Genomic DNA, 23710 nt, shown 5'->3' with positions numbered 1-23710 from the left:
GTATTACATACCATATCTTAGAATAAACTAAACCAGATAAATACAAATGTTATGAAGAAAATCTTAAGGAAAATATACTTACAGCACTATATCGAAAAAAAATCCACATGTAAGTAGACTCCTGTAGTTTAAACCCATGTTGTTCAAGGGTTAACTCTACAGAGAACAAGGCACACAACTACTGCGGAATATAAATTTCTTCCAATCACATTTTAAACACAATAATCAACCATGTGCCGGGTTGTAAATTAAGTCTCAACATATTTCAAAAGAGAGAACCATGTATGTTCTCTGATCTCAATGAAGTAACAAGAAAATAATTAGAAAATCCCACTTTTATAAATTAAGAACTACACTTCTAGCAATCAGGTAAAATATGTTAAAATGGAAATTAAAAAAACATCAAAACTTGTGAATTTGGTGGAAGCAATGCTTAACAAAAAACTTGGTTTTAAAAACATGTGTTCAGTGTTGGAAAGGATGTGGAAAAAAAGGAACCCTCTTGTGCTGCTGTTGGTAATGCAAACTGGTACAGCCACAGTGGAAAACAGTATGGAGGCTCCTCAAAAAATTAAAAATAGAACTACCTTAGGATCCAGTAATCGCACTACCAGGTATTTACCCAAAAACTACAAAAACACTAATTCAAAGGATTACATGCACCCCTATGTCTATGGAAGCATTATTTATAATAACCAAGATAAAGAAGCAGCTCAAGTGCCCACTGACATAGGAACGGACAAAGAAGATGCAGTGTATATATACAATGGAGTATTATTCAGCCCTGAAAAAGAATGAAATCTTGTCACTTGCAATGACATGGACAGAGCTAGAGAATATAATGCTAAGGGAAACATGTCAGTCAGAGAAAGACAAATATATTATTTCACTCATATAGAATTTAAGAAACAAAACAAATGAGCAAAGGGCAAGAAAAGAAAAAGAGACAAACTAAGAAACAGACTCTAACTACAGAGAACAAATTGATGGTTACCAGAGGAGAGGAGAGGTTTGGGGTAGGGCCTGGGGAGGGTGGCAAGCGTTAAAGAGGTGATGGGAATTAAGGAGTGTACATGTCCTGATGAGCACCAGGTAATATATGGAATTGTTGAATTACTATATCATACACCTGAAACTAATATAACACTGTGTGTTAACTATAATTAAAATGAAAAGTTAAAAAGGAAAATGTATTAGGAAAAAAACCCTGAAAAACCAAATATCCATCTCACCCCCCCCCCAGGAAATTAAAACCAAAGAGAGCAGATTTTTGTAACACAGGACAGAAAGTAATGACAAAGGAAAATTATTTATTCATATTTATTAGGTTCTATTTGCTTGTATTACCTCTGTATTATATTTCAAGTTAAAGTGTTTTTTTTGTAGGCTAGCTTTAATAACCTAACCCCATTTATAATATCACTCTGAAAAAATGTTATTTTAAATCCTAGGTGCCCTTGAAAAACCATTTATTCATAAAATGAGGATCCACATGAGGATATTAGAAACCAAGGCAATGGAAAGATCTGAGACTGGCTTTTATTCCCAGAAATGTTCATATGGATTTCATAATCAGAAGACTATTTCTTTAAATATATACACCTCTAATAACCATTAGATTTGTCAACCTGTACTTATGAGTTACTCACCTTTTTCTCTCTCTTCATCACTGGCCATAGCTTCCCAATCATCCAATCCAGCATCTTCAGTTTCTTCTTCCTCTTCTATAAATAAAGGTTTTTGTTAAAGACATAGAAATCACCCAGAAATAGGGCTCGCTTTTAGAAAAAATGGAAAATTTTGCTGACACTAAAAAATATTTTAATTATGCAGCATACAATTTCATCATCTTTGGAACTACTTTCTCAACAGGGCTACATGTTATAATTTAGTATTACCAAATGCTTCACAGTTTCCTAGAATTTTGAATATACCAAATTAAACTTAAACCAGACTTCATATTTAACATAATTAAAATATTAGAAACTCAGTGAAATGTTATTGGATTTTGAAAAGGGTAGATGATGACTGCATTCAGTTCTTGTAGAAAAATGAAATTTCACAATAGTTCCCCCATTCCCCCCAACCTTATCTATAGTGTTGCCTTCTGCATTTTGTCACCCACAGTGAACTGTGGTCTGGAAGCAAATGATCCTCCATTCCGCCTTCTAATGTATGGTCAGAAGGCCAATGGTATTCTAACATTACATCACAGTGCCTACATCATTCATCTCACTTCATCTAGTCACATGGGCACTTATCTCTCACCATCGCAAGAAGAAGAATGAGTATAGTACAGGAAGATATTTTAAAAGAGAGAGACACTACACACACATAACTTATTACAGTATATTGTTCTAAATATTCATTATTACTTACTGCTGTTCATCTTTTGCTGTGCCTAATTTTTTTTTTTTTAAGATTTTATTTATTTATTTGACAGAGAGATCATAAGCAGGCAGAGAGGCAGGCAGAGAGAGAGGAGGAAGCAGGCTCCCTGCTGAGCAGAGAGCCCGATGCGGGGCTCGATCCCAGGACCCTGAGATCATGACCTGAGCCGAAGGCAGCGGCTTAACCCACTGAGCCACCCAGGTGCCCCATGCTGTGCCTAATTTTTAAGTTAAACTCTCTCTCAGCTGTATAGGAGGAAACAGAGTTCAGTACTACCTGCAGTTTCAGGCATTCACTAGGGTTCTCAAAACATATCCCCCACAAATAAGAGAGGATTACTTACTGTAGCTTTATTTTGATCTTTCAAACTTGTATGTCATACCTAAGAATTTACTACTAATTTTATTGCTTTAACTTCTACAGATACATACAACTACTACTAAAAATCATAATCATAGGTACAAGGCTACACCTCTATTCCAGTTGAAAATAAGAAAAGAGGGGCGCCTGGGTGGCTCAGTAGGTCAAAGCCTCTGCCTTCGGCTCAGGTCATGATCTCAGGGTCCTAGGATCGAGCCCCGCGTTGGGCTCTCTGCTCGGCGGGGAGCCTGCTTCCTCCTCTGTCTCTGCCTGCCTCTCTGACTACTTGGGATCTCTACCAAATAAATAAATAAAATCTTTAAAAAATAAAAAAATAAAAGAATATTTGCTGACAATCCAAAAACATCAGAAAGGTATAATTCTGAATATTAAGACTTATTATTAATATTAAAAATATTCTCAACAACTTTTTTTTACTGAAATCCAATAAAAGCAAAACTACTCTCAAATCCAAGTGGGACAAGCAGTATTTTGCTTTCCTGTAATAATTACTATTTGCCAAGATGTTTGGAACATCTTGAAAAAGAGGAAATGAGTCAGGTACATGTACCCAAAATATCCTTCTAAATTAGCAATTCTTTCTACTGCTACATATGTCACCTAAAATAATGGACTGCCATTAAGCCTATCAACCTCAATTTCTCCAGTGTCATCATGCTAAGCTGAGTTGTGTCAGGTAAATGATCCTTTTATACTAAGAAGACAGGGGGAGAAAGGAGGACAGAAACTATCAATGATATTTTTCACCACTGTGGGTCAATCTTGATACTCTCTTAACTATTTATTCCCACTTCAAACTTTAAACAGTAGAGATTCTTCTCGATTTTGTTAACCATACATGTATAGTTAGCCTCTGGCTCGCCTATCAATATCTAGTCTAATGAATTAAAACAATGTTTATCTTTAAAAAATAAAAAAAAAAAAGCCAAAAACTTTCTTCAACCTCAAAACACATATACACATAATTAATAAAATGAATCCTCTTACTGATTTAGTAAATAGAAGCTGACCTCTAAGGAGGTTTAAAGATGCCAATTTTTACAGTACTCTTAAAAAGTTGTCATTAAAATGCTTCCAAAGAATTAAATAAAGAACTTCAGGTCTTCTTGGCACTGCCTAAGATTTCTGACCCACAAATGAAAACATAAAAAAATAAAATTAAAAAACCTTCCATTCTCTCTACATTTTACTGGTACTACTGAAAACTGATTCAAGTCTCACTCCTACAAATTTTTTTTTTTAAAGCGGAGCCCAGCTTGAAGTTCAAACTCACGGGGGCTCGAACTCATAACCATGAGATCAAGACCTGAGCCATGACCAAGAGTCAGATATTCAAACAAATGAGCCTCCCAGGCACCCCTAAACTTTTTCAAAATGGAAATGGAAAGAAATGGTTTAGAGAAAAGTATGAAGAATACCATCCTGCCAGATATTTGCTTCCCCCAAATTAATGATGATGAAGACAACTTCTGACACATCAGTGCTATTTAATAAAGGAAGCAATTAGTGCTACTGGCCTTGTTCAACAGGAGGTGGTGTCTCTTCCTTTTCTGGAACTCCTTGTTCTACAACTTCCACAGCAGCGCTTAATTCTATTGGTTCAGATACTGAAAAGGGGCAGAAACTAAGTTAACAATACTTTTTCAGTGCATAATTCTGTTGGGATACTGTAAAGAACCGAATAAAAACCAGAAGTACAAACCAAAATTCTTTAGCAAGTTTAGAAAATGTTTAAATATCAGCCATATATTTTACAGGAAACAGTCTGCTCAAGGAATAATGTGAAATCACAAAAGGTTGAGAAGGAAACAAAAATAAGAATGATAGTTAGGAATAGCTGTTTTGGGTAAGATTTAGATTTTTCAAACAAAAGCACTTTTCCATTAACCTGTCATTGAAATCAGTTGAGAATGGTTAACAATAATAAGAAAGTACAGGAAATAAGTTTCAGTATTTGTGGTTTCTTTTTAAAAGACACTGTTTTGAAGATTATAGGAAAAAGGCAAACAAAATTATTTTTAAATCACAGGTCACTTTGTATACAAACCTTCTTTATTTTCTAGCTGCTGTAATGTTTTTTTCTTCTTTTTATCTTCATAAATTGGCCTCTTCTTTGGCAAAGAGTCTTTTGATGGCACTTCAACACCTAAGGGATAAAAATGAAAACTTCAGATTTATGCTATTTGTGTATCATCTAAGAAATGCTACTTAAAAAGATAACATTTCAGGGAAGTCTGGGTGGCTCAGTCAGTTAAGAGTCTGCCCCTGGCTTAGGGCATGATCCCAGGGTCCTGGAATCGAGTCCCATGTCAGGGGACTCTGCTTCTCCCTCTGCCTGCCACTTTTCATGCCTGTGCTCACACGCGCTCTGTCTCTGACAAATAATAATAATAAAAAAAGATAACATATTATTCACCTCAGAGATACATACATTCATGGAAAAATCTCTTTTCTATATAAGGAGTTTGAAAATTTACATAAACTAAAGTACTACTTTCTTAGTGTCCAGTTCTGGGACTTTTGAAAAATGTGCAGAGTTATTAAACACAGTGAAGATGCAGAACAATTCTATCATCCTATGCTGTTCTATGTAATCAAACCCTACTTATATCCTTTGCCCCTGCCAACCACTGATCTGTTTTCTATCCCAAAAGATTTGTTTTTTCCAAAATGTCACAGAAATGAAACCTTATAGTCTGGGCTGTTGTCATCATAAAAGATTTTAGAGTCATCCTCATTGTTATATGTACTAACTGTTGTATGTACTAATACTTCAATTCTTTCTACTGCATTCCACTGTACGGATATACTATAGTTTCATTATTCTGTAGACAACTGAAGGAGATTTGAGTTTTTTCCAGTTTTTGACAATTATAGATAAAGCTCCTATGAACATATATATGCAGGTTTCTGTGTGAACATTTCTCTGGGGTAAGTATTTTGGAGCAGGAATGATGGGACATTAGATAAATACATATTTAATTTTATATAGAAACTCCCAACTGTTTTCCAAATTGACTTTACAGTTTTGCATTTCAACCAATAAGGTAGATGAGTTCCAACTGTTCTGTATACTTGCCAGAAAAAGGCAAGTTTTTAAAATTTATGTATTTCAATAAATATATAATGATATCTGTGGTCTTAATTTGAATTTCCCTAATGACTAATGTTAAACATTCTTTTCACTGCCTATAGTTCTGTTCAACTCTTTTGCCCATTTTTAAATAGGGCTGTTGCTCTTCTTATTGTTGAATACTGAGTTAGCTTCACATATTGTGCATATTAATCCTTGTCAGATATGTGGTTTTCAGGTATTGTCTTTGAATGGACTCTCAGTGATGTTTTCTGCAGAGCAATTTTTAACTGGACTTCCCGAAATACGTTCCTTTTATGAATTATGCTTAAGTTAAACTAAGCATTAACACAAGGTCAGAAAGATTTTCTACTATTTCCCCCCTAAAGTTTTGTAATTGTATACTGTAGATTTAGATTTACGATCTTTTTGAGTTAATGTTTATATAATGTGTGAGATTTAGGACTAGGCTTTTGGGTTTTTGTTTTTGCATCTAGACACCCAACTGTTCTAGCATCAGTTGTTGCCAACACTGTATTTTACATACTAAACTGCTTTTTCCCCAAAGCTGACCGTATACAGACAATTCTATTAATCTGTCTTTATTGCTGCTTTTGCCAGTATCACCCTGTACTGATTACCACGGGTTAATAGTAAGTCTTGAAATCAGATATTTGAGTACTCCAAGTATATTATTTCCAAAAATATTTTGGCCATTCTAACTCCTTCACCTTTTCATACACATTTTAGAAACAGTTTATAGATATTCACAAAATATCCTGCTGCAAGTTTGACTGTGATTGCACTGAATCTAAAGGTCATTTTGGAGAACTGATAATCTCAACAGTATCAAGTTTTCCAATTGTGAATGCAACATTTCTCCTTGATTATTTTCATGTTTTTATAGTTTTCAGCATATAGATCCCACAAATATTAGAATTATATTGAAGAATTTCAATTTACTTTGGGGGTGCTACTACAAATAATACTGTTTAGGTTTCCAGCTGTTAACTACTAGCATACAGATATACAATTGATATTTGCATACTGGCCCTATCTATAACCTTGTTAATCTCAATTATTAGTTGTAGCATTTTGTGGGTTTTTTTAGTTCTAGATTCCATGGTATTCTCTATGTAGGCAGCTATCATCTGTGAATAGAGTTTTACTTTTTCCAATCAGTATGTCTTTCACTTTTTTTTTCCTAATTGCCCACGCTAGAAGTTCAGTACAACATGGAATGATCGAGTAAGAGTGGACATCCTTGTCGTAATTACAATATTAAGATTTAGCATCATTAAGTGCAATGGTTGAATATTTCTATGTAGATCTCTTTAGCAAATAAGGAGCTTTTCTATTTCCAGTTTGTGAATTTCTATCATACATGGATGCTGAATTCTGTTAAAGGACTTTTCTACATCCATAAGATGATGATGTACTTTTTCTTCTTAAATATATTTACTCATTCTCAAAACTGAACCAGCCTTCATTCCCAGGATAATGTTTATGTGTTTTGACAGTTTATATCTTTTAAGGAATAGCCCTATTTTATCTAAGCTTTTGAATCTACTAGCATAGAATTGTTCACAGTACTGCCTTATCATTTTAATATCTGTAATGATGTTATTCCTTCCCATTCTTTCCTCCTGGTATTGGTAATCTGTGCCTTGTCTCCTTTTTTTGTTAGCTGGTCTAGTTTATCAATTTTATTGATATTTTCAAAGTACTAACTTCTGGCTTCAATGATTCTCTATTAGTCTTGTTTTATATTGCACTGTTTTCTATACTTTCTTCTTTTTGCTTACTTTGCTCTTCTATTTTTTTAGTTTAAGATGAGAAGCTTAGACTATTGATTTGACCTTTTTTTTCTAAAGCAAGCATTTAATACTACAAATTCCCCTCTGAGCATTGCTTTAGCTGCATCCCACAAACTTCAATATGTTGTACTTTCCTTTTTGTTTTTTTTTCCAAATTCAAGATACTTTCTAATTTTCAGTAAGAGTTCCTCCTGGACTCATGGGCTAGCTCAGTTGGTTAAATGTCTGCCTTCAATTCAGGTCATGATCCTAGGGTCCTGGGATGGAGTCTATCAGCAGGCTCCCTGCTTAGTGGGATGTCTGATTCTCCCTCCACTCTCCCCCCTCATGACTGCACTTGCTCTCTGAAATAAAATCTTAAAAAAAAATTTTTTTTCATCTAATCTCATAAGTGCAAGTCAAACTATTCCATAAAACTTTACTAAGATTGCCAAATTACTCCCATCCCAATTTCTTCATGAGTGTTTTTAGCCTTCCAGGTAGTTACTTGTCAAGTCTGGTATCTGGGTGCTCGTTGTACTCATATCTGTTCTCTAATTTCATCTTTAAAAAACTATATCAAATTTAGAATAAAGGTTTCTGAAATCTAAGTACTGTGTTTCTCCATATTTATTGCTCCCAGCTGAACATATAATGCACAATTAAGAGGTGGTCATACAGATCAGTTTAAATCTCAGCTTCATGACCTTGGGCAAGCTGTTAAAACTCAGGAGTCTCTTTTTCTTCATCTAAATTATGGGAATGAAAATACCTATAAGATTTTTATGAGAAAAGAGACAATATCAAAGGTTTATGACAGCATCAGTTATGTAATAAATACACAATAAATGGTACCTATTACTGTAATTATAACATAAGCACCAAAATTACTGTCATATAAAAATCTATGAAATATAAGAACAGGAAACTGAGAGGTCCTAATATTTTCTCAGTGGAGCAGAGATACTATTTTAAATCATCTTATCTATCAAAAACATAATCAATTATATGTCCAGATTGACAAAAAGGAACCAAGGGACCAAGAATAAACAGGTGATTCCTCCAGATCTAAGACAGAAAATGTGTAGGATAAAACTTAGATAACTTGTATTGGGAAGCAAGGAAGAGGTCTAAGAATACTGTAGTCTTGTAGGAAAACTCACAGGAACCAACCTGAATGAGCTCGGGCTGGCCAAAGATGGAACAATTTAAATACAAAAACATGAATGACTTTATGAGATAAAACCATGTAATTACATAAAACCCCAATAGCAGAAAATGATATCCAAAAAACAAAATTACACACATTGATCACCTCTGAAGTAGCTAAGACACTAATTTATTATTCTGAAAATTAATGAAGTGTAAGAATTAAGCATTTATTCTAGCTTTTCTGCAAGAACTACATTTCAGGGAAAGCTTTTCTTTAAAAGAATGCTAGTAAGTGTAGAAGAAATGACAGAATATCAAAACTCTGCAATGATCACCAGCTGGACATTAAATTATTAGGCTGAATATGAAGTTATAATTAGAAAAAGTCAGTGGAGTACTTATATAATAGACAAAGGTGCCAATACCTAAACCCAATGATCAATATTGACATCACTAGAAGTGAGACAACCAGATCACATGCCTCCTGACATGAGGCAATACGAAATACACAGTACCACTTGGAAGAAGTCAAGCTGCTATATCTAAGAAATTATAAGGGACAGAAACGTCTATTAGCCAACAACAGGAAAACAGCATCATATAAATCCAGAATATGAGAAATTCTAAAGAATAATCCAGTATCTGTGACTAATAAAGGGTATGCCAAAAACAAGAATGGGTAGTGGTATCAGTGAGAGCCAGATATATCAACCAAATGCAATGTGTGGATCTAATTTGGATCCTGATTTGAACAAATCAATTATTAAAAACATTTTACAGATAATGGGAAAAATTAAACATAGAAAACCAAATGCTGTCAAGGAATTATGTTTATATAATACAAACTCTACTTAGCATTAAAAAGTATTTGTTAAAGATACATACTAAAGCAAAATACAAGTAAAACAGAATGTTTAGAGCACACTTTACAGAAGTCATCTCCCAGAATAATCTATTTATCTTACTTATTCTTTAGTTTGTTTTTTTTTTTTTTTAAAGTAAGCCCTACACCTAGTGTGGGGCTTTAACTCGTGACCCTGAGGCTGAGTTGCATGTTCTACCAACTAAGCCAGCCTGGTATCCCTATTCTTTAATTATTATTTGACTTTTTCCACAGCATTTTCATTGGATTTTCTGACTTAATTCAATTCCCTTTTCCATCACAGACCTATAGCTGTATGCCAGAAGCTTCTAGACTGTTCAGTTAATTAAAAATACTACTTACCCTGAGCTTGTAGAAGTTTAAGGGTAGCCTCAGCTCTGGCTCTGGCTTCTCTCTGGGATTTAGTTAAAAGTTTCCCCTCTTTTTTTAAGCGTTCTTTTCTTTCTTTCTCTTTTTGCTTCTTCCTTTCTCTCTTTTCTTGTTCTAGTCTTTCCTGCATAAGAGTATACAAATAAGACAAAAATTATATTGGCATAATTATAAAATTTAAATGTAAAGAACCCAAACTCAAATATAAAGCTCTTAAGATACATGTAAAGTTATTACATTAGGAATACCCAAATGAATATTTTAATGGCTGTACATAGTAAGTATTAATATCAGGAAAGTAGACTAAGTATTGGCAAGGGTCATAACCAATCTCTGCATCTGAGGAAATTAAAGGTAAGATTTTCTGCATTGCTTCATCTTGTTTGTATCAGAATAATAACATAACTGAACTACAACTATGACACTTTTAGAATTAAAAGGCTAATGATATCTTACAGACCAGAGACTTGAAGTTAAACAAAACTTCACGAAAACATACCTCTTCTTTACGCTTAGCTTCTAACTCTTCAAGCCGCTTTATGCGTTCCTCCTCTTCTCTCTTCTGTCGTTCTTCTTCTTCTTTAAGCTTAGCCAGAGCTTCTTGCATAGCTTTTACTGTGGCTTTGCTAGGTCCTTTTTTCTTCTCTTTCTCTTTTTCTTCCTTTTCTCCTTTTTTTTTCTTCTTATCTTTTTTCTTTTTGTCTCCTTCATTGTCATCTACCAAAAAAGAATAGAGGCAAAGTGTTTTTTAAAAAGTTGTTTCCTGGGTACCTGGGTGGCTCAGATGGTTAAGCAGGTCAGGTCATGATCCCAAGGTGCTGGGATCAAGTCCCACATTGGGCTCCCCCTCTTCTGCAGGGATCTGGCTTCTCCCTCTCCCTCTGCGGCTGTTCCTGCTTGCGTACACTCTGTCAGATAAGTAAAATCTTAAAAAAAAAAAAAAAAAAAAAAAAAAAAAGTTATTTCCTAAAGCAGTGATGTGCAAACCCCAGAATTCGAAGACCATGTTGGGCCAAGGCTGATGCCAGCAGCAGGGTAAGGTCTATCAAGGGGGGACCCAGGATAGAATAACTCAAACCACCCAGTTGTCTCCTTAGAAGCCCACAATACTGGTGTTGCTCTAAATTTCCTGGAGTATCCAAGAAGACAGGAGGATCCTGACAGCAGGAAGAAAATACACTGTATTTAATGTATCTCTTAATCCATGATATCTGAATTCCTGCCTAAATTCTGTAGCTAGTTTTGCCTCTACAAAATGGGGATGATAGGAATGATGCCAACCTTAAGGGGATATTAGAAGGACAAAATAAAAAACATATATTCTAAGAGCTAAAGTTTATGAAGTTACTTTTGTGGTGTTAATCCTCAAAGATGTCCAGACAATAAAAATTTGGTTAAAAAAGGTAGGTCAATTTTTCCATTAAAAGCTTTCTAGTCTAAAAAAAAACCTATGTGAATCATTTGATCTTTATTCTCCTTCTGAAGGAGGAGGATTTTAGCTAGAAAACTTATTTTTTGTTAATTGGTTTTGGCATAAAAACCTGGCTTATGTTGCTTAAAAGATGTTAACTAATTTTAGCATGTTTTTACTTTTCTATTTCATAGACTGAATTGGGTTTTTAAAAACAGGAAAGTATTTATAAAAATTAAAAAAAAACCTTGAAACAAGAAAGAATTATTACCTGACACTGAGATATCAAAAGGAATAAACTTATCATTAGGCAACTTCCAGTCATCATCAGCAGCAAAACTGTTTTCACAGGGAAATTCTTTAAAAAAGTCCTACTCTGTACACAAACCGTTTTAAAGATATTTTATACTATACAAATGTTTAACAATGGAAATCAAAAGTGCTTAGATATAACTTTTACAAGTCCTCTTCTTATAATTTAAGTCCCTGTACATCCAAGGGCAAAAAGCAATATGATTCTGGGGCAAAACTCAGACTACCAATCCAAGCCTTCAACCCTTTCCTTGGTAGTATTACCAACCTTCAGCAGCTGTGGGAGTCTCTCCTTTCTCTTCAGAGGCAGGGATTGCTCCAATATCAAGGGTCACTCTGGATTTTACAGCTTCTTCTTCAGATTTCTTTTGAGATTGTTGTTTACTCTGATCTTTTTTCCCAGTCTCTAGCTCTTCTTTTTCTTTCAGCTTCCGCAGTTTTGCTTTTTCTTCATCTCGCTTTTTTCTTTCACGTTCTTTCTTTTCTGCCTTCTTTTGGGCCACTGTCTTAATTTTGAAGGAGGAGTCGTCATCTTCATTCCCACTCTCCACATTAGGACCTGGCTTATTTTTTTGATTTTTTTTCTGTCCTTTTCTAGATGGCATAAATTCATCTGATTCACCACCACTTTCACCTGAAGAATTTACTCTGGAACGCTCTTTAACTCTTTTACTGTTATCCTCATCTTCTTCTGATCCATCCCCCTTTTTATTTGATTTCTGAGCTTTCCCTTTAGCTTTTTTAGAAAGCTTATTAAAATCATCATCATCATCATCACTCCCAGAGTACATTTCCACTTTTGGCTTTGCAGTCTTTTTTGATTTTGAATCTTTATCTTCCCATTCTTCACTATCATTATCATCAAAACTTTGTTTTTTGCCTTTCTGTCCTTTCTTTTTTTTATCTTGTTTTGAGATGGATTCTTCTTCATTATTTTCTGTTGGCTAAAAAATTTCCATTGTTAAAAATTTTAAGTTACATTTTATTTTTTAAAATAACAGACTTCTCATGGGGCGCCTGGGTGGCTCAGTGGGTTAAGCCGCTGCCTTCGGCTCAGGTCATGATCCCAGGTCCTGGGTTCAAGCCCCACATGGGGCTCTCTGCTCAGCAGGGAGCCTGCTTCCTCCTCTCTCTCTGCCTGCCTCTCTGCCTACTTGTGATTTCTCTCTGTCAAATAAATAAATAAAATCTTTAAAAAAAATAATAATAAAATAACAGACTTCTCAATCACGTATTTTACTAAGTACACATAGAAAAAACTCTCAAAACAACTTCAAAATAAGGTCCTTTCTATAAGAAAATAAAACTCAACCAAATACCAGAAGCTAGCCTAGGCCTCAGGCACATTTGACATTCACTGTAAATTTCAAAATCCAGGTGCTCTGAAGTACTAGTCATCAGTTCACATTCATTACCTTCTCACATGGCATACAGAGCCTACGAGGAAATTGAAAGGAAAAAACATGCCTATCACTTTCCCATTACTTTGAGGCTATACAAATTCAAAGAATGAAAAAGAACGAACATAGAACACTGGAGATGAGAAATGTTCTATCTCCAATGTACCAATTTTATGACTAGGCAACATACCACAAAATACCTTTAAATTCCTGAATAAAATGTTCTTATATCTGTGAAAGGTTTTAAAACACATTATTTCTTTTCCTCTTTGGCATCAGAATTTATAGAAACTTTAAATATATTCACACTGCTCAAAAGCTTCCAAAAGCAGCTCCCCAAAACTGGCACTAGGACACAAAATAGGTAACAATGGTCTGTTTTTCACCTTTACTGCAGCACTTTCTCTGTCAGCTTTGATGCCTTGAGCTTCCCAAGACAATTCTTCCAGTTCTTTCAGGATATCATCTTCACTAGAAAAGGATTAAAATCTGATTAAAATTAAAGGATTAAAATCTAATTATGAGGCACTGAATTAGCTTAATAGGTCAATCTCATACCAAAACTAATAAAAATCAAATATATTTGAAATACTTACTCAAAGTCTGGCTTTCTTTTATCCTTTTTCTTCTTCCCCTTTGACTTTTGAGGTTCCTGTTCTTTGGCAGCACCAGCTCCTTCTATTTCTGCAGCCAAGGCATCGAGATCAATGTCATCCTTGGCACTTAAATGAAAACAAAGAAGACCTAAATGTTACTCAAGAGCAAAACAATCTATCACATTAACAGAGAGGTTTTTTTTTTTTTTTTTTTTTTTTTTAACATTTTGCTTTTTCTCATGTATTAGCAGTCCATTGAGAAAAATCATTTGGCAAGTTCTTTGATGAGAGTATTTGAATTCTATCTACTAATCAATCAGCCTCCCTGCATCTGTTTCAATAAAGTTACACTCAAATCAGAAAGAACTATAATGAACATCTCCAGGAAAATCGAGGTAACAAGGAAAGGAAATTAACTTTTGTTGATACCAAAGTTTTTTGATGTGTGCCTGAGACAAATTATTTATAAAATGGAGAGAGCTTAAACAATAAAACCAAGTATTATTACTTTATTATTAATAGCAACACCTAAATATTTGAAGAGCTATTCATTTTGACTTGGAATAGTAGAAATTTTAGAGCAGGAAGGAACTTTAGAGACCATCTAGTCTATTATCTCATTTTGCCAAGAGGAAAACTAAGATGCACAAAGTTTGAATGCCTTGAGCAAAACATGACCACACATCCAAATCTAAATGAATCAGGAATGATTTACTAAATAAAACACATAAAATATCCAAAACCCAGAACCAAATCTGCTCATAATCTTTTATATTCTTGGTTTCATTTCCAGTTCTATCCCACAGTGTCCTCACCTTCATATACTGGAATAAACCAAACTAAGTTTCAGTTTAAACTATAGAAAACCAAGAAGGTCAGTCAGTCTGAAATGTACAAGTATGAAAGGTAGGTGAATCCAAATAAATGACACAGTAAGAAAATAAAAACTTCGAGACGCCTGGGTGGTTCAATTGGTTAAGTATGTGCCTTTGGCTCACATCATGATCCCAGGGTCCTGGGATTGAGTCCTGTATCGGGCTCCTTGCTTAGTGGAGAGCCTGCTTCTCCCTTGGCCTGAAACTCACCCCTGCCTGTATGCTCACCCTCTCTCTCTCTGACAAATAAATACAATCTTAAGAAAAAGAACAAAGAAAACAAAGACTTCATGCAACATGACCCTCCACTTTGCATACCTTATTATAAAGATGCTTCATTTCAGTAAAGAAAATTTCTTGAGAATAACTTTTAGGTCTATGATAAATATAATTTTAAGCTTAATAAGACACTGAGGATACAAAATTTATTCTCAAGGATCTTAGAAGAAAACAGCAAATCAATAAAACAGGAACTGCAAAATGCCAAGAAATGAAGGAATTTATGCTTTTATAACAGCTGTCCAGAACTAATTCTTTTGTCTTATATTTTAGATAGTGTACTTGAGAAAAATTATATAATACTGAACTGCTGCACTGGAGAGGACTTCCTGAAGCATGAAATCCACAATCAGAAAGTCAGACACTTCCTAGCAGAGGACAAGCCTGGAACCAAGTACTGAAGGAGCTGGACAAAGCAGGTATGCATATATCAGACACAAGAAGTATAAAAACCTAAAGATGAAGTACATGATGTCTTAAGAAGACTCATAAAAGGGTATCTGAACCAACTGAGATGTTTTTCATAAGTTACGGACTTCCTGACCCAACCTAAGATCAAGGGACCCAGGAACAGGGTGGGAACTAGATACGGTATTTTTAGCAAACTTCCCAAGAGACTGTGCGCCCAATTTGAGTAGTTACCCTTTTTAATAAATGTAGAAACCAAGGCTGGGAGAATTCACCCAGGATCACATAAGGCAGAGATGGGATTTGAACCCAAAAGTTCTGATTCCACAGTAACAGACTATTAACTCTCCTTACATAACTAAATTTGCATTTTAAAAAGCTACCTCTGGTCGGGGCAGTGGCTCAGTGGGTTAAAGGCTCTGCCTTCGGCTCAGGTCATGATCTCAGGGTCCTGGGATGGAGCCCCGTGTCTGGGATGGAGCCCTGTGTCAGGCTCTCTGCTCAGCAGGGAGCCTGCTTCCCTTCCTCTCTCTCTGCCTGCCTCTCTGCCTACTTGTGATCTCTGTCAAATAAATAATTAAAATCTTTAGAAATCTACCTCTGGTATGAGTGGAAGACTAGAATCCCAACTAGTCAGGAGGCAGAAGACCAGTTACAGAGCTTTTATAGTTATTTATAATGAGAAATAATGAACCTGACTTGCAGCAGTGGCAGGCAAAATGATGTAAGATACATATTGAGGGGATCAATCACCAGCATTTAAGTGACCAATTGGATGTGTTGTATGTAGACGGGAAAGAATCAAGAACTATCCCTTAGGTCCCATTCCATAACAGAAACCTAAGTCTGGCCAAGTATCACCCAGCAGTATCTCCAAAGGCATCTCTGCCAGTGTTTCACACCACAGAAGCTTCTAAAAACAAGGTGAAATGGGAAGATGGTTAATGACAGAAGCTTGGCACCTCACCTCCAAAAATCTGCCAGCTCTCACCTGAACTAAATTCATCTTATCAGAATAGCTTGTGACTAGCTATATTTCCAGAGCAGTCATTTGTTTTTATTTAGCTCTATGATAAATATTACTGAAACAAACATCTCCAGGATAACAGTATATAGGACTACCTTTGTATGCTGTTGAGTCTGAGGCTTCTTCTGGCTAGTAATGAAAGACTGATGGTTTCTTTTAAAGTTTTATTTATTTGAGAGAGAGAGAGAATAAGAGAGAGAGAGCTTTGAGAGGGGGGTGGGTCAGAGCGAGAAGCAGACTCCCTGCTCAGCAGGGAGCCCAATGCTGGACTCGATCCTGGGACTTCAGGATCATGACCCGAGCCGAAGGCAGTCACTTAACCAACTGAGCTACACAGGCACCCCAAGACTGATAGTTTTTGAGTGCTTTTCATACATCAAAGCATTGTGCTGATCAACCACTATATATGCTATGTATTATTTACTCCTCATAACAACTCTATGAAGTTAAGCTTAAAGACAAAGATAAAAAAGAATTTACAAAGACTAGAAAATAGCACACCGGGAACTCATGCCCAAATCTGATACCAAAATTGTGCTGCCTTCCTTAAAAATAGGAGATCATCATGTTTCTGAAGTTGTCTGAAAAATTCAAACATACCTAACAAAATGTATCAGGGATACACAACACAACTTAAATCTTAACCACAATGGTTTCTGAAGTGTTCCTTCAATATGTACTGAAGTTTCTGCCCCAGACTCAGGAAGAGGTCCTAAAAGGCCAACGATATTACAATGAAAGGAATGAAAGTAACACACACACAGTTATCAGCTGAAACTTGATACCTACACTCTCAGCGCTACTTCTGTACCTGCCCACTACAAACTACAGCTTTAAGATTTCAATAAACCAAAGACTCAAATCTAAAATCTAGTCATGCTGGTAAAAAAAAGCTTTAAAACCTTTATGGATTCTATAGAAGTATTTTTCTATAGGTATACCTTTCTGCAAACCACTTACTTTTTCCTTTAACAAAGCTATAACATTCCTATTAATATTTCCTGTGACAGCCCCCAATCCTTTATCCTAAACTTACTACTGGTTTAAAGAAATAAAAAGCCATTTTCTGTTGTACTGTGTTTTCACAGGCCACATTCCTCTATCAAAACAATAAAAATGTTTTAACTTAGTGACTTTAAAAAATAAAGCTATTGGGGCGCCTGGGTGGCTCAGTGGGTTAAAGCCTCTGCCTTCAGCTCAGGTTGTGGTCCCAGGGTCCTGGAATTGAGCCCCCCGTCCAGCTCTTTGCTAGGCAGGGACCCTGCTTCCTCCTCTCTCTCTGCCTCTTTGCCTACTTGTGACCTCTGTTAAATAAAAATACGTGAAATATTAAAAAAAATAAAGCTATTAAAAGTTATATGTAGACTGGGGCACCTGGGCGGCTCAGTTGTTAACCATCTGCCTTCAGCTCAGGTCATGATCCCAGCATCCTGGGATTGAGCCCTATATCGGGCTACCTGCTCAGCTGTGCCTGTATTCCCTCTCTCACTTTCTCTCTTTGTTAAATAAATAAATAAATAAAATCTTAAAAAAAAAAAAAGTTATATGTAGATTTTTAAGAAACAGCCAAACTATTTTCTAAAGTGAGTTTACCATTTAATATTCACATCACAATGTATGGAGATGTCCTTTTTTGTCCTACATCCCAGCCAGTATTTGATATTATGGCTACTGTTCAAGATACTGTAACAGATATGTGGTGATATCTCATCCTAGTTTCCTTTTGCATTTCCTTAAAGGCTAGAGTAATTAAAACATTTTTTCCTGCGTTTATTTGCCATTCATATGTACTATTTAGTTAAATGTCTGTTTGTATCCTTTGCCCATTTTATAACTGGACTGACTGAATGTTGAGTTTTGAGAACTCGTTTTATGTTCTGAGTCACTGGTTAAATATGGTTTATATAAATTTTCTTCCAGTCTGTAGCTCATCTTTTAACAGGGTTTTTAATCAAAGGAAAAATTTTAATTTTCATGAGATGCTCTTTATCAAAATTTTATGAATCATGCTTTTGGCGTAATGACTAAGAATTTTTCACCATGCTCTAGGACTTGAAAATAAAACCTCTTACCTTCTAACAGTTGTGTGCTTTAATGTTTTATGTTTAAATCTATGATCCATTTTAATCTTTTTTTTAACCTATGGGTACTCAGCTGCTCCAGCAACATTTTGAAGTATCCATCCTACACTCAACTGCTTTTGCACTTTTGTCAAAAATCACTTAGCTATACTTGCATAGGGCTATTCCTGAGTCCTGTATTCTGCTCTACTGATCTGTGTGTGTCTCCCTCTGATATTAACAATCATGATTAATGGACCTATATAGTAAGTTTTGAAATCAGGTGGAATGACTCTCTCCCTTTATTATTCATTATGAGAACTGTTTTACCTATTCTTAACTTTGACTTTTCAAATATATTTTAAACTTCTATGTATCTATTAAAAAAGACTTGCTATAATTTTAGAAATTGTATTGATTATATACAGTTTTAGAAATTTGATTAATTATATACAAAGATTTGAAAAGAACACCTTCATTATGTTATATTCATAGACTGGAAGACAGTACGTTTCTCCATTTATTACATCACTGATTTCTTCCATCAGTGTTCTGAAATTTTCACGAAACTAGTGTTTTTTAAATAATTGGAGATTTTAGAATTCAGTTTCTACATATTCATTACTAATGTACAAAAATATGATTAGGTTTTATGTTGATCTGTTACACTGCAACCTTGTTGAACTCACTTATTAGTTCTAAAGTTTTAAAATGGACAGTTTTGGGACACCTGGGTGGCTCAGTTGGTTAAGCCACTGCCTTCGGCTCAGGTCATGATCCCAGGGTCCTGGGATCGAGTCCCACATCAGGCTCCTTGCTCGGCAGGGAGCCTGCTTCCCTCCCTGCCTCTACCTGCCACTCTGCCAGCTTCTGCTCTCTCTCTCTCTGACAGATAAGTAAATCAATCAAATCTTTAAAATAAATAAATAAATAGAATGGACAGTTTCTAGAAGCATCATGCCGTTTGCATATGAGAACAGTTTTACTCCTTTCTGATGTGTTCCTTCATTTCTTTTTTCTTTATTGCACTGGGTACAACTAGTGCTATCCTGAACAGCAGTGGTGAAAGCAAACATCCTTGCCTTATTTCCAACCTCAGAGGAAACTTAAAGAGTTTTTCACCTCTAAATATGTAAGTTGCGGGGCGCCTGGGTGGCTCAGTGGGTTAAGCTGCTGCCTTCGGCTCAGGTCATGATCTCAGGATCCTGGGATCGAGCCCCGCATCGGGCTCTCTGCTCAGCAGGGAGCCTGCTTCCTCCTCTCTCTCTGTCTGCCTCTCTGCCTACTTGTGATCTCTCTCTGTCAGATTAAAAAAAAAAAAAATCTTTAAATATGTAAGTTGCTGGCTTTTTGTAGATACCTTTTCAAACTGAAGAAGTTTCCCTTTATTTCTAGTTTTTTGAGTTATATTATGAATGGGTGATGTATTTTTGTCAAAAGCTTTCTGTATCAAATAAAAACAGAAAAACTGTTTTATGCATCAACTGGTGTAATAATTTTTCTTCTTTAACACCTGTTAATGGGGTGTATTACATTGATCAGTTTCTACATCTTTCATCACCTGAATTCACTCCACTTGGTAAGGTGTATAATGTAGTTGTACTCAATTCTATTTGTCAATATTTCACTAGCAACTTACGCGATCTAGATTTATGAGGATATCAGCTTATAGTTTTCTTTTTTGGGCACACCACTTTCAACTGGCTTTGAAATCGGGGTAATACTACTTTCATAAAAACATCTGGAAGGGTCTCTTCTTCCACTTTCCAGAAATGATTATACAGATCTGCTATTAATTCTTCTAAAAATATTTGGTAGAAATCTCCAGTAAAACCGTCGGATTCTGGAGATTTCTTTTTCAGGACATTTTAAATTATAAATTCAACTTCCTTAACAGGCATCATCAGGCTCTTCAAATTGTCTATTTCACCTTGGTGAGTTTCAACACCTTGAGAAGTTAGTCTATTTCATCAAAATTATCAATTCATGTGTACAGAGATTATTCAAAGTATCTTTTTTCTTTATCCTTTTAATGTACAGCTATAATACTATCCTTTATTTCACCTTAAAGGCCTGTATCTTGTAAACACATTGAATCACTAATTTATAACCTTCCAAAAGAAAGCACTAGCCCCAAGTAATTTTACTGGTGAATTACAGCACTTAAGGAAAAAAATTATACCATTTCTCCACAATCTCTAGAAAATAAAAGCAGAGTCTTACTAACTCATTCTGTGAGGCCAGCATTACCCAAAAATCGAAACCAAAAACAGTGAAAGAAAAAATTACAGTATTGCTCATAAACAAAGATGTAAAAATCCTCAAAAAAATAGTAGCAAATTAAATCCATCAATGTATAAAATGAGTTATACACTACGACCAACTGGAATTTATTTCAGATATGCAAGATCTGAATACAAGAAATACTGCTGGGGTGCCTGGGTAGCTCAATTGTTAAGCGTCTGCCTTCAGCTCAGGACCTTGATCCCAGGGTCCTGAGATCAAGCCCCACATCAGGCTCCCTGCACAGAGGGGAGTCTGCTTCTCTCTCCCTCTCTCCCACTCCCCCGCTTGTGTTCTCTCTCTCAAATAAATAAAATCTTAAAAAAAAATACTGTTAACAACTATATGCCATGCCAACAGATTCAATGACTTAGATGAAATGGACAAATTCCTAGACAAACTACTGCAACTGATTGAAAAGCAGAAAATCTGAATTCACCTTTCATAAGCAACTGAAACATTAACCTAAAAGATTCCCACTATGAAAAGCCCAGACCAGACGGCTTCACTGATGAATTCTATGATACATTTAAAGAATTAACTTCAGGGGTGCCTGGGTGGCTGAGCCAATTAAGCCTCTGCCTTTGGCTCAGGTTGTGGTCACAGATCCTGGACTTGAGTCCCACACTGCGCTCCTTGCTCAGTGGGGAGCCAGCTTCTCCCTCTGCCTGTGTGCGTTCTCTCTGTCAAATAAATAAAATAAAATAAAAAAGAAGAAGAAGAAGAAGAAGAATTAACTTCAATCCTTCACAAACTCTTTTGAGAGAGAAACAGAGAAAGGGGAGAGGGCAGGAGGGAGGGAGAAAGAAAAGAACACTGAGGCCAGTATTATTCAGGTAGCAAAACTAGATAAAGACATAAGGTACAGATGAGTATCTGCATGTACAAATAGTCTCAAAAAATACTATCAAACCAACCACACATAAAAAAAATTACATATCAAAACCAAGAGGAATTTACTTTAGGAATGCAAGAAAAGCAATGTTATCAACCACATCAACAGGCTATGGAAAAAAAAACAAACCTATGATCATATTAACTGCCACACCAAATAAATTTTATGAAACCTAACACCTATTCATATAAAAAATACTCAGCAAACAAGAAATAGAGATCAAGACCTAAACAAACAGAAAAATGTTCCAAGATCATGCAGTGGAAGGTAATAGAGTTGTCAATTCTTTTCACCCTAATCTACAGATTCAACCGCTTTGCAAATATCAACAAACTGACTTGACACATTAAATGGAAAAGCAAAAGACTGAATAGTCAGCACAATACTGAAGAACAAAGTTGGAGGACTTTACCCTATTTCAAGACTTACTATTAAGCTTACTATCAAGACAACGGAGTTTAAAAAAAAAATGCAAAATCTGTTGATCTTGGGTGTGGCAATGAGATTTAAGATAAAACAAAAAACAGGGGCACCTAGGTGGCTCAGTCATTAAGCGGCTGCCTTTGGCTCAGGTCATGGTCCCAAGCCCTGCTCAGAGCCCTGCTCAGCCGGAAGCCTGCTTCTCCCTCTCCCAGTCCCCCTGCTTGTGTTCCCTCGCTCACTGTCTCGCTCTGTCAAATAAATAAGTAAAATCTTAAAAAAAAAAAAAAAATGAATAGACAAAACAAAAACCAAAAGCAGAACTCACAAGAGAAAAAAATAGTAATTTAGACTTTATTAAAATTTAAAACTTCTGTTTAGAAAGCTACTGATAAGAAAATGAAAACACAAACCACACAGTAAGAGAAAGAGAAAATACAAGCACACCTTCCTTTATAGGGCTTCATGGATACTGTTTACAAACTGAAGGGCTGTGGCAAGACTTCCTGGAGTATTTTTCCAACAGCACTTGCTCATATTGTGCGTTTGTGTCACATTCTGGTAAATATCACAATATTTCAAACCTTTACATTATTATATTTGTTACAGTGATCTGTGATCAGTGATCTTTGACGTCACTATTTTAATTGTTTTGAGGCACCACAAATCACATCCACGTAAGACAGCAAACTTAATAAATGTTGTGTGTGTTCAGACTGTTCCACCAACCAGCCATTTCCACCGTGTGTATGTGTGTGTATATATCTGATGAAGAAATTGTGGCAAGTCATTCAGAAGATCAAGCTCAGATCATTATTGAAGGTGGCTACACTGAACAACGGGTGTTCAGTGTAGACAAAACAGCCTTACAATAGAAGATGCCATATACAAATTTCATAGCAGTTCATGGATCAGAGTAATTTGGCTTACCAGGTCTCATTATGTAAGAAATACATTTTGTTAGCCTATAGCTGCCATAGACTGATTCCTCTGATGGATCTAAGCAAAGAAAACTGAAAACCTTCTGGAAAGGATCCACCATTCTAGGTGATAAAAAAACATTTATCATTCATGTGAAGGGATCAAATATATCAATATTAATAGGAATTTGGAAGAAGTTGATTCCAACCTTTATGGATTACTTTGAGGGGTTCAAGACCTCAGTAAAGGAAGTAACTGCAGATATGGTAGAGAGAAAACTAGAATTAGAAGTGGAACCTGAAGATAAAACTGAAATGTTGCATTCTCATGATAAAACCTTTAACAGATGGAGCTGCTGCTTAGAGATGAGCAAAGAAATGATTGCTTGAGATGGAATTTACTCCTGGTGAAGATGCTGTGAAGACCGTGAAATGACAATGAAAGATTCAGGGTATTACATAAACTTCATTGATAAAGCAGCAACAGGGTTTGTTGCAATTTTGAAAGTTCTACTGTGAGTAAAAATAGGCTACCAAACAGCATCGCATGCCACAGAAAAAGGATTCATGAAAGAGTCAATCGAAAGACCTTACTGTTGTCTTCTAAGAAACTGCCACAGCCACCCCAACTTCAGAAACTATCAACCAATGTGATCATTCAGCAGTCACTGACATCAAGGCAAGATTCTAACAAAACAATTATGAATTGCTGAAAGCTCAGATGATGGTTAGCATTATCTAGCAATGAAGTATGTTTAAGTTAATATATATACATCATC

General features: G+C 35.6%; 1 protein-coding gene across 2 annotated transcripts in view; it reads right to left on the bottom strand.

Annotated features, from left to right (window-relative positions):
• The window catches only part of EIF5B (eukaryotic translation initiation factor 5B), an 80610-nt gene that overhangs the window by 31648 nt on the left and 25252 nt on the right, over window positions 1–23710 (bottom strand). For both annotated transcript variants that reach the window (XM_047745070.1, XM_047745069.1), the window contains exons 2-9: window positions 13765–13890; window positions 13555–13639; window positions 12037–12712; window positions 10545–10762; window positions 10019–10169; window positions 4820–4918; window positions 4290–4379; window positions 1650–1724 (exon numbers count right to left, since the gene is read on the bottom strand). In XM_047745070.1, the coding sequence (XP_047601026.1) occupies window positions 1650–1724; window positions 4290–4379; window positions 4820–4918; window positions 10019–10169; window positions 10545–10762; window positions 12037–12712; window positions 13555–13639; window positions 13765–13890 (1520 nt within the window). The remainder of the gene's footprint in view (window positions 1–1649; window positions 1725–4289; window positions 4380–4819; window positions 4919–10018; window positions 10170–10544; window positions 10763–12036; window positions 12713–13554; window positions 13640–13764; window positions 13891–23710) is intronic.

This window comes from Lutra lutra, chromosome 9, assembly GCF_902655055.1.
Source record: "Lutra lutra chromosome 9, mLutLut1.2, whole genome shotgun sequence".
NCBI classification, from domain to species: Eukaryota; Metazoa; Chordata; class Mammalia; order Carnivora; family Mustelidae; genus Lutra; species Lutra lutra.
This window is presented reverse-complemented; position numbering and strand designations above follow the sequence as displayed.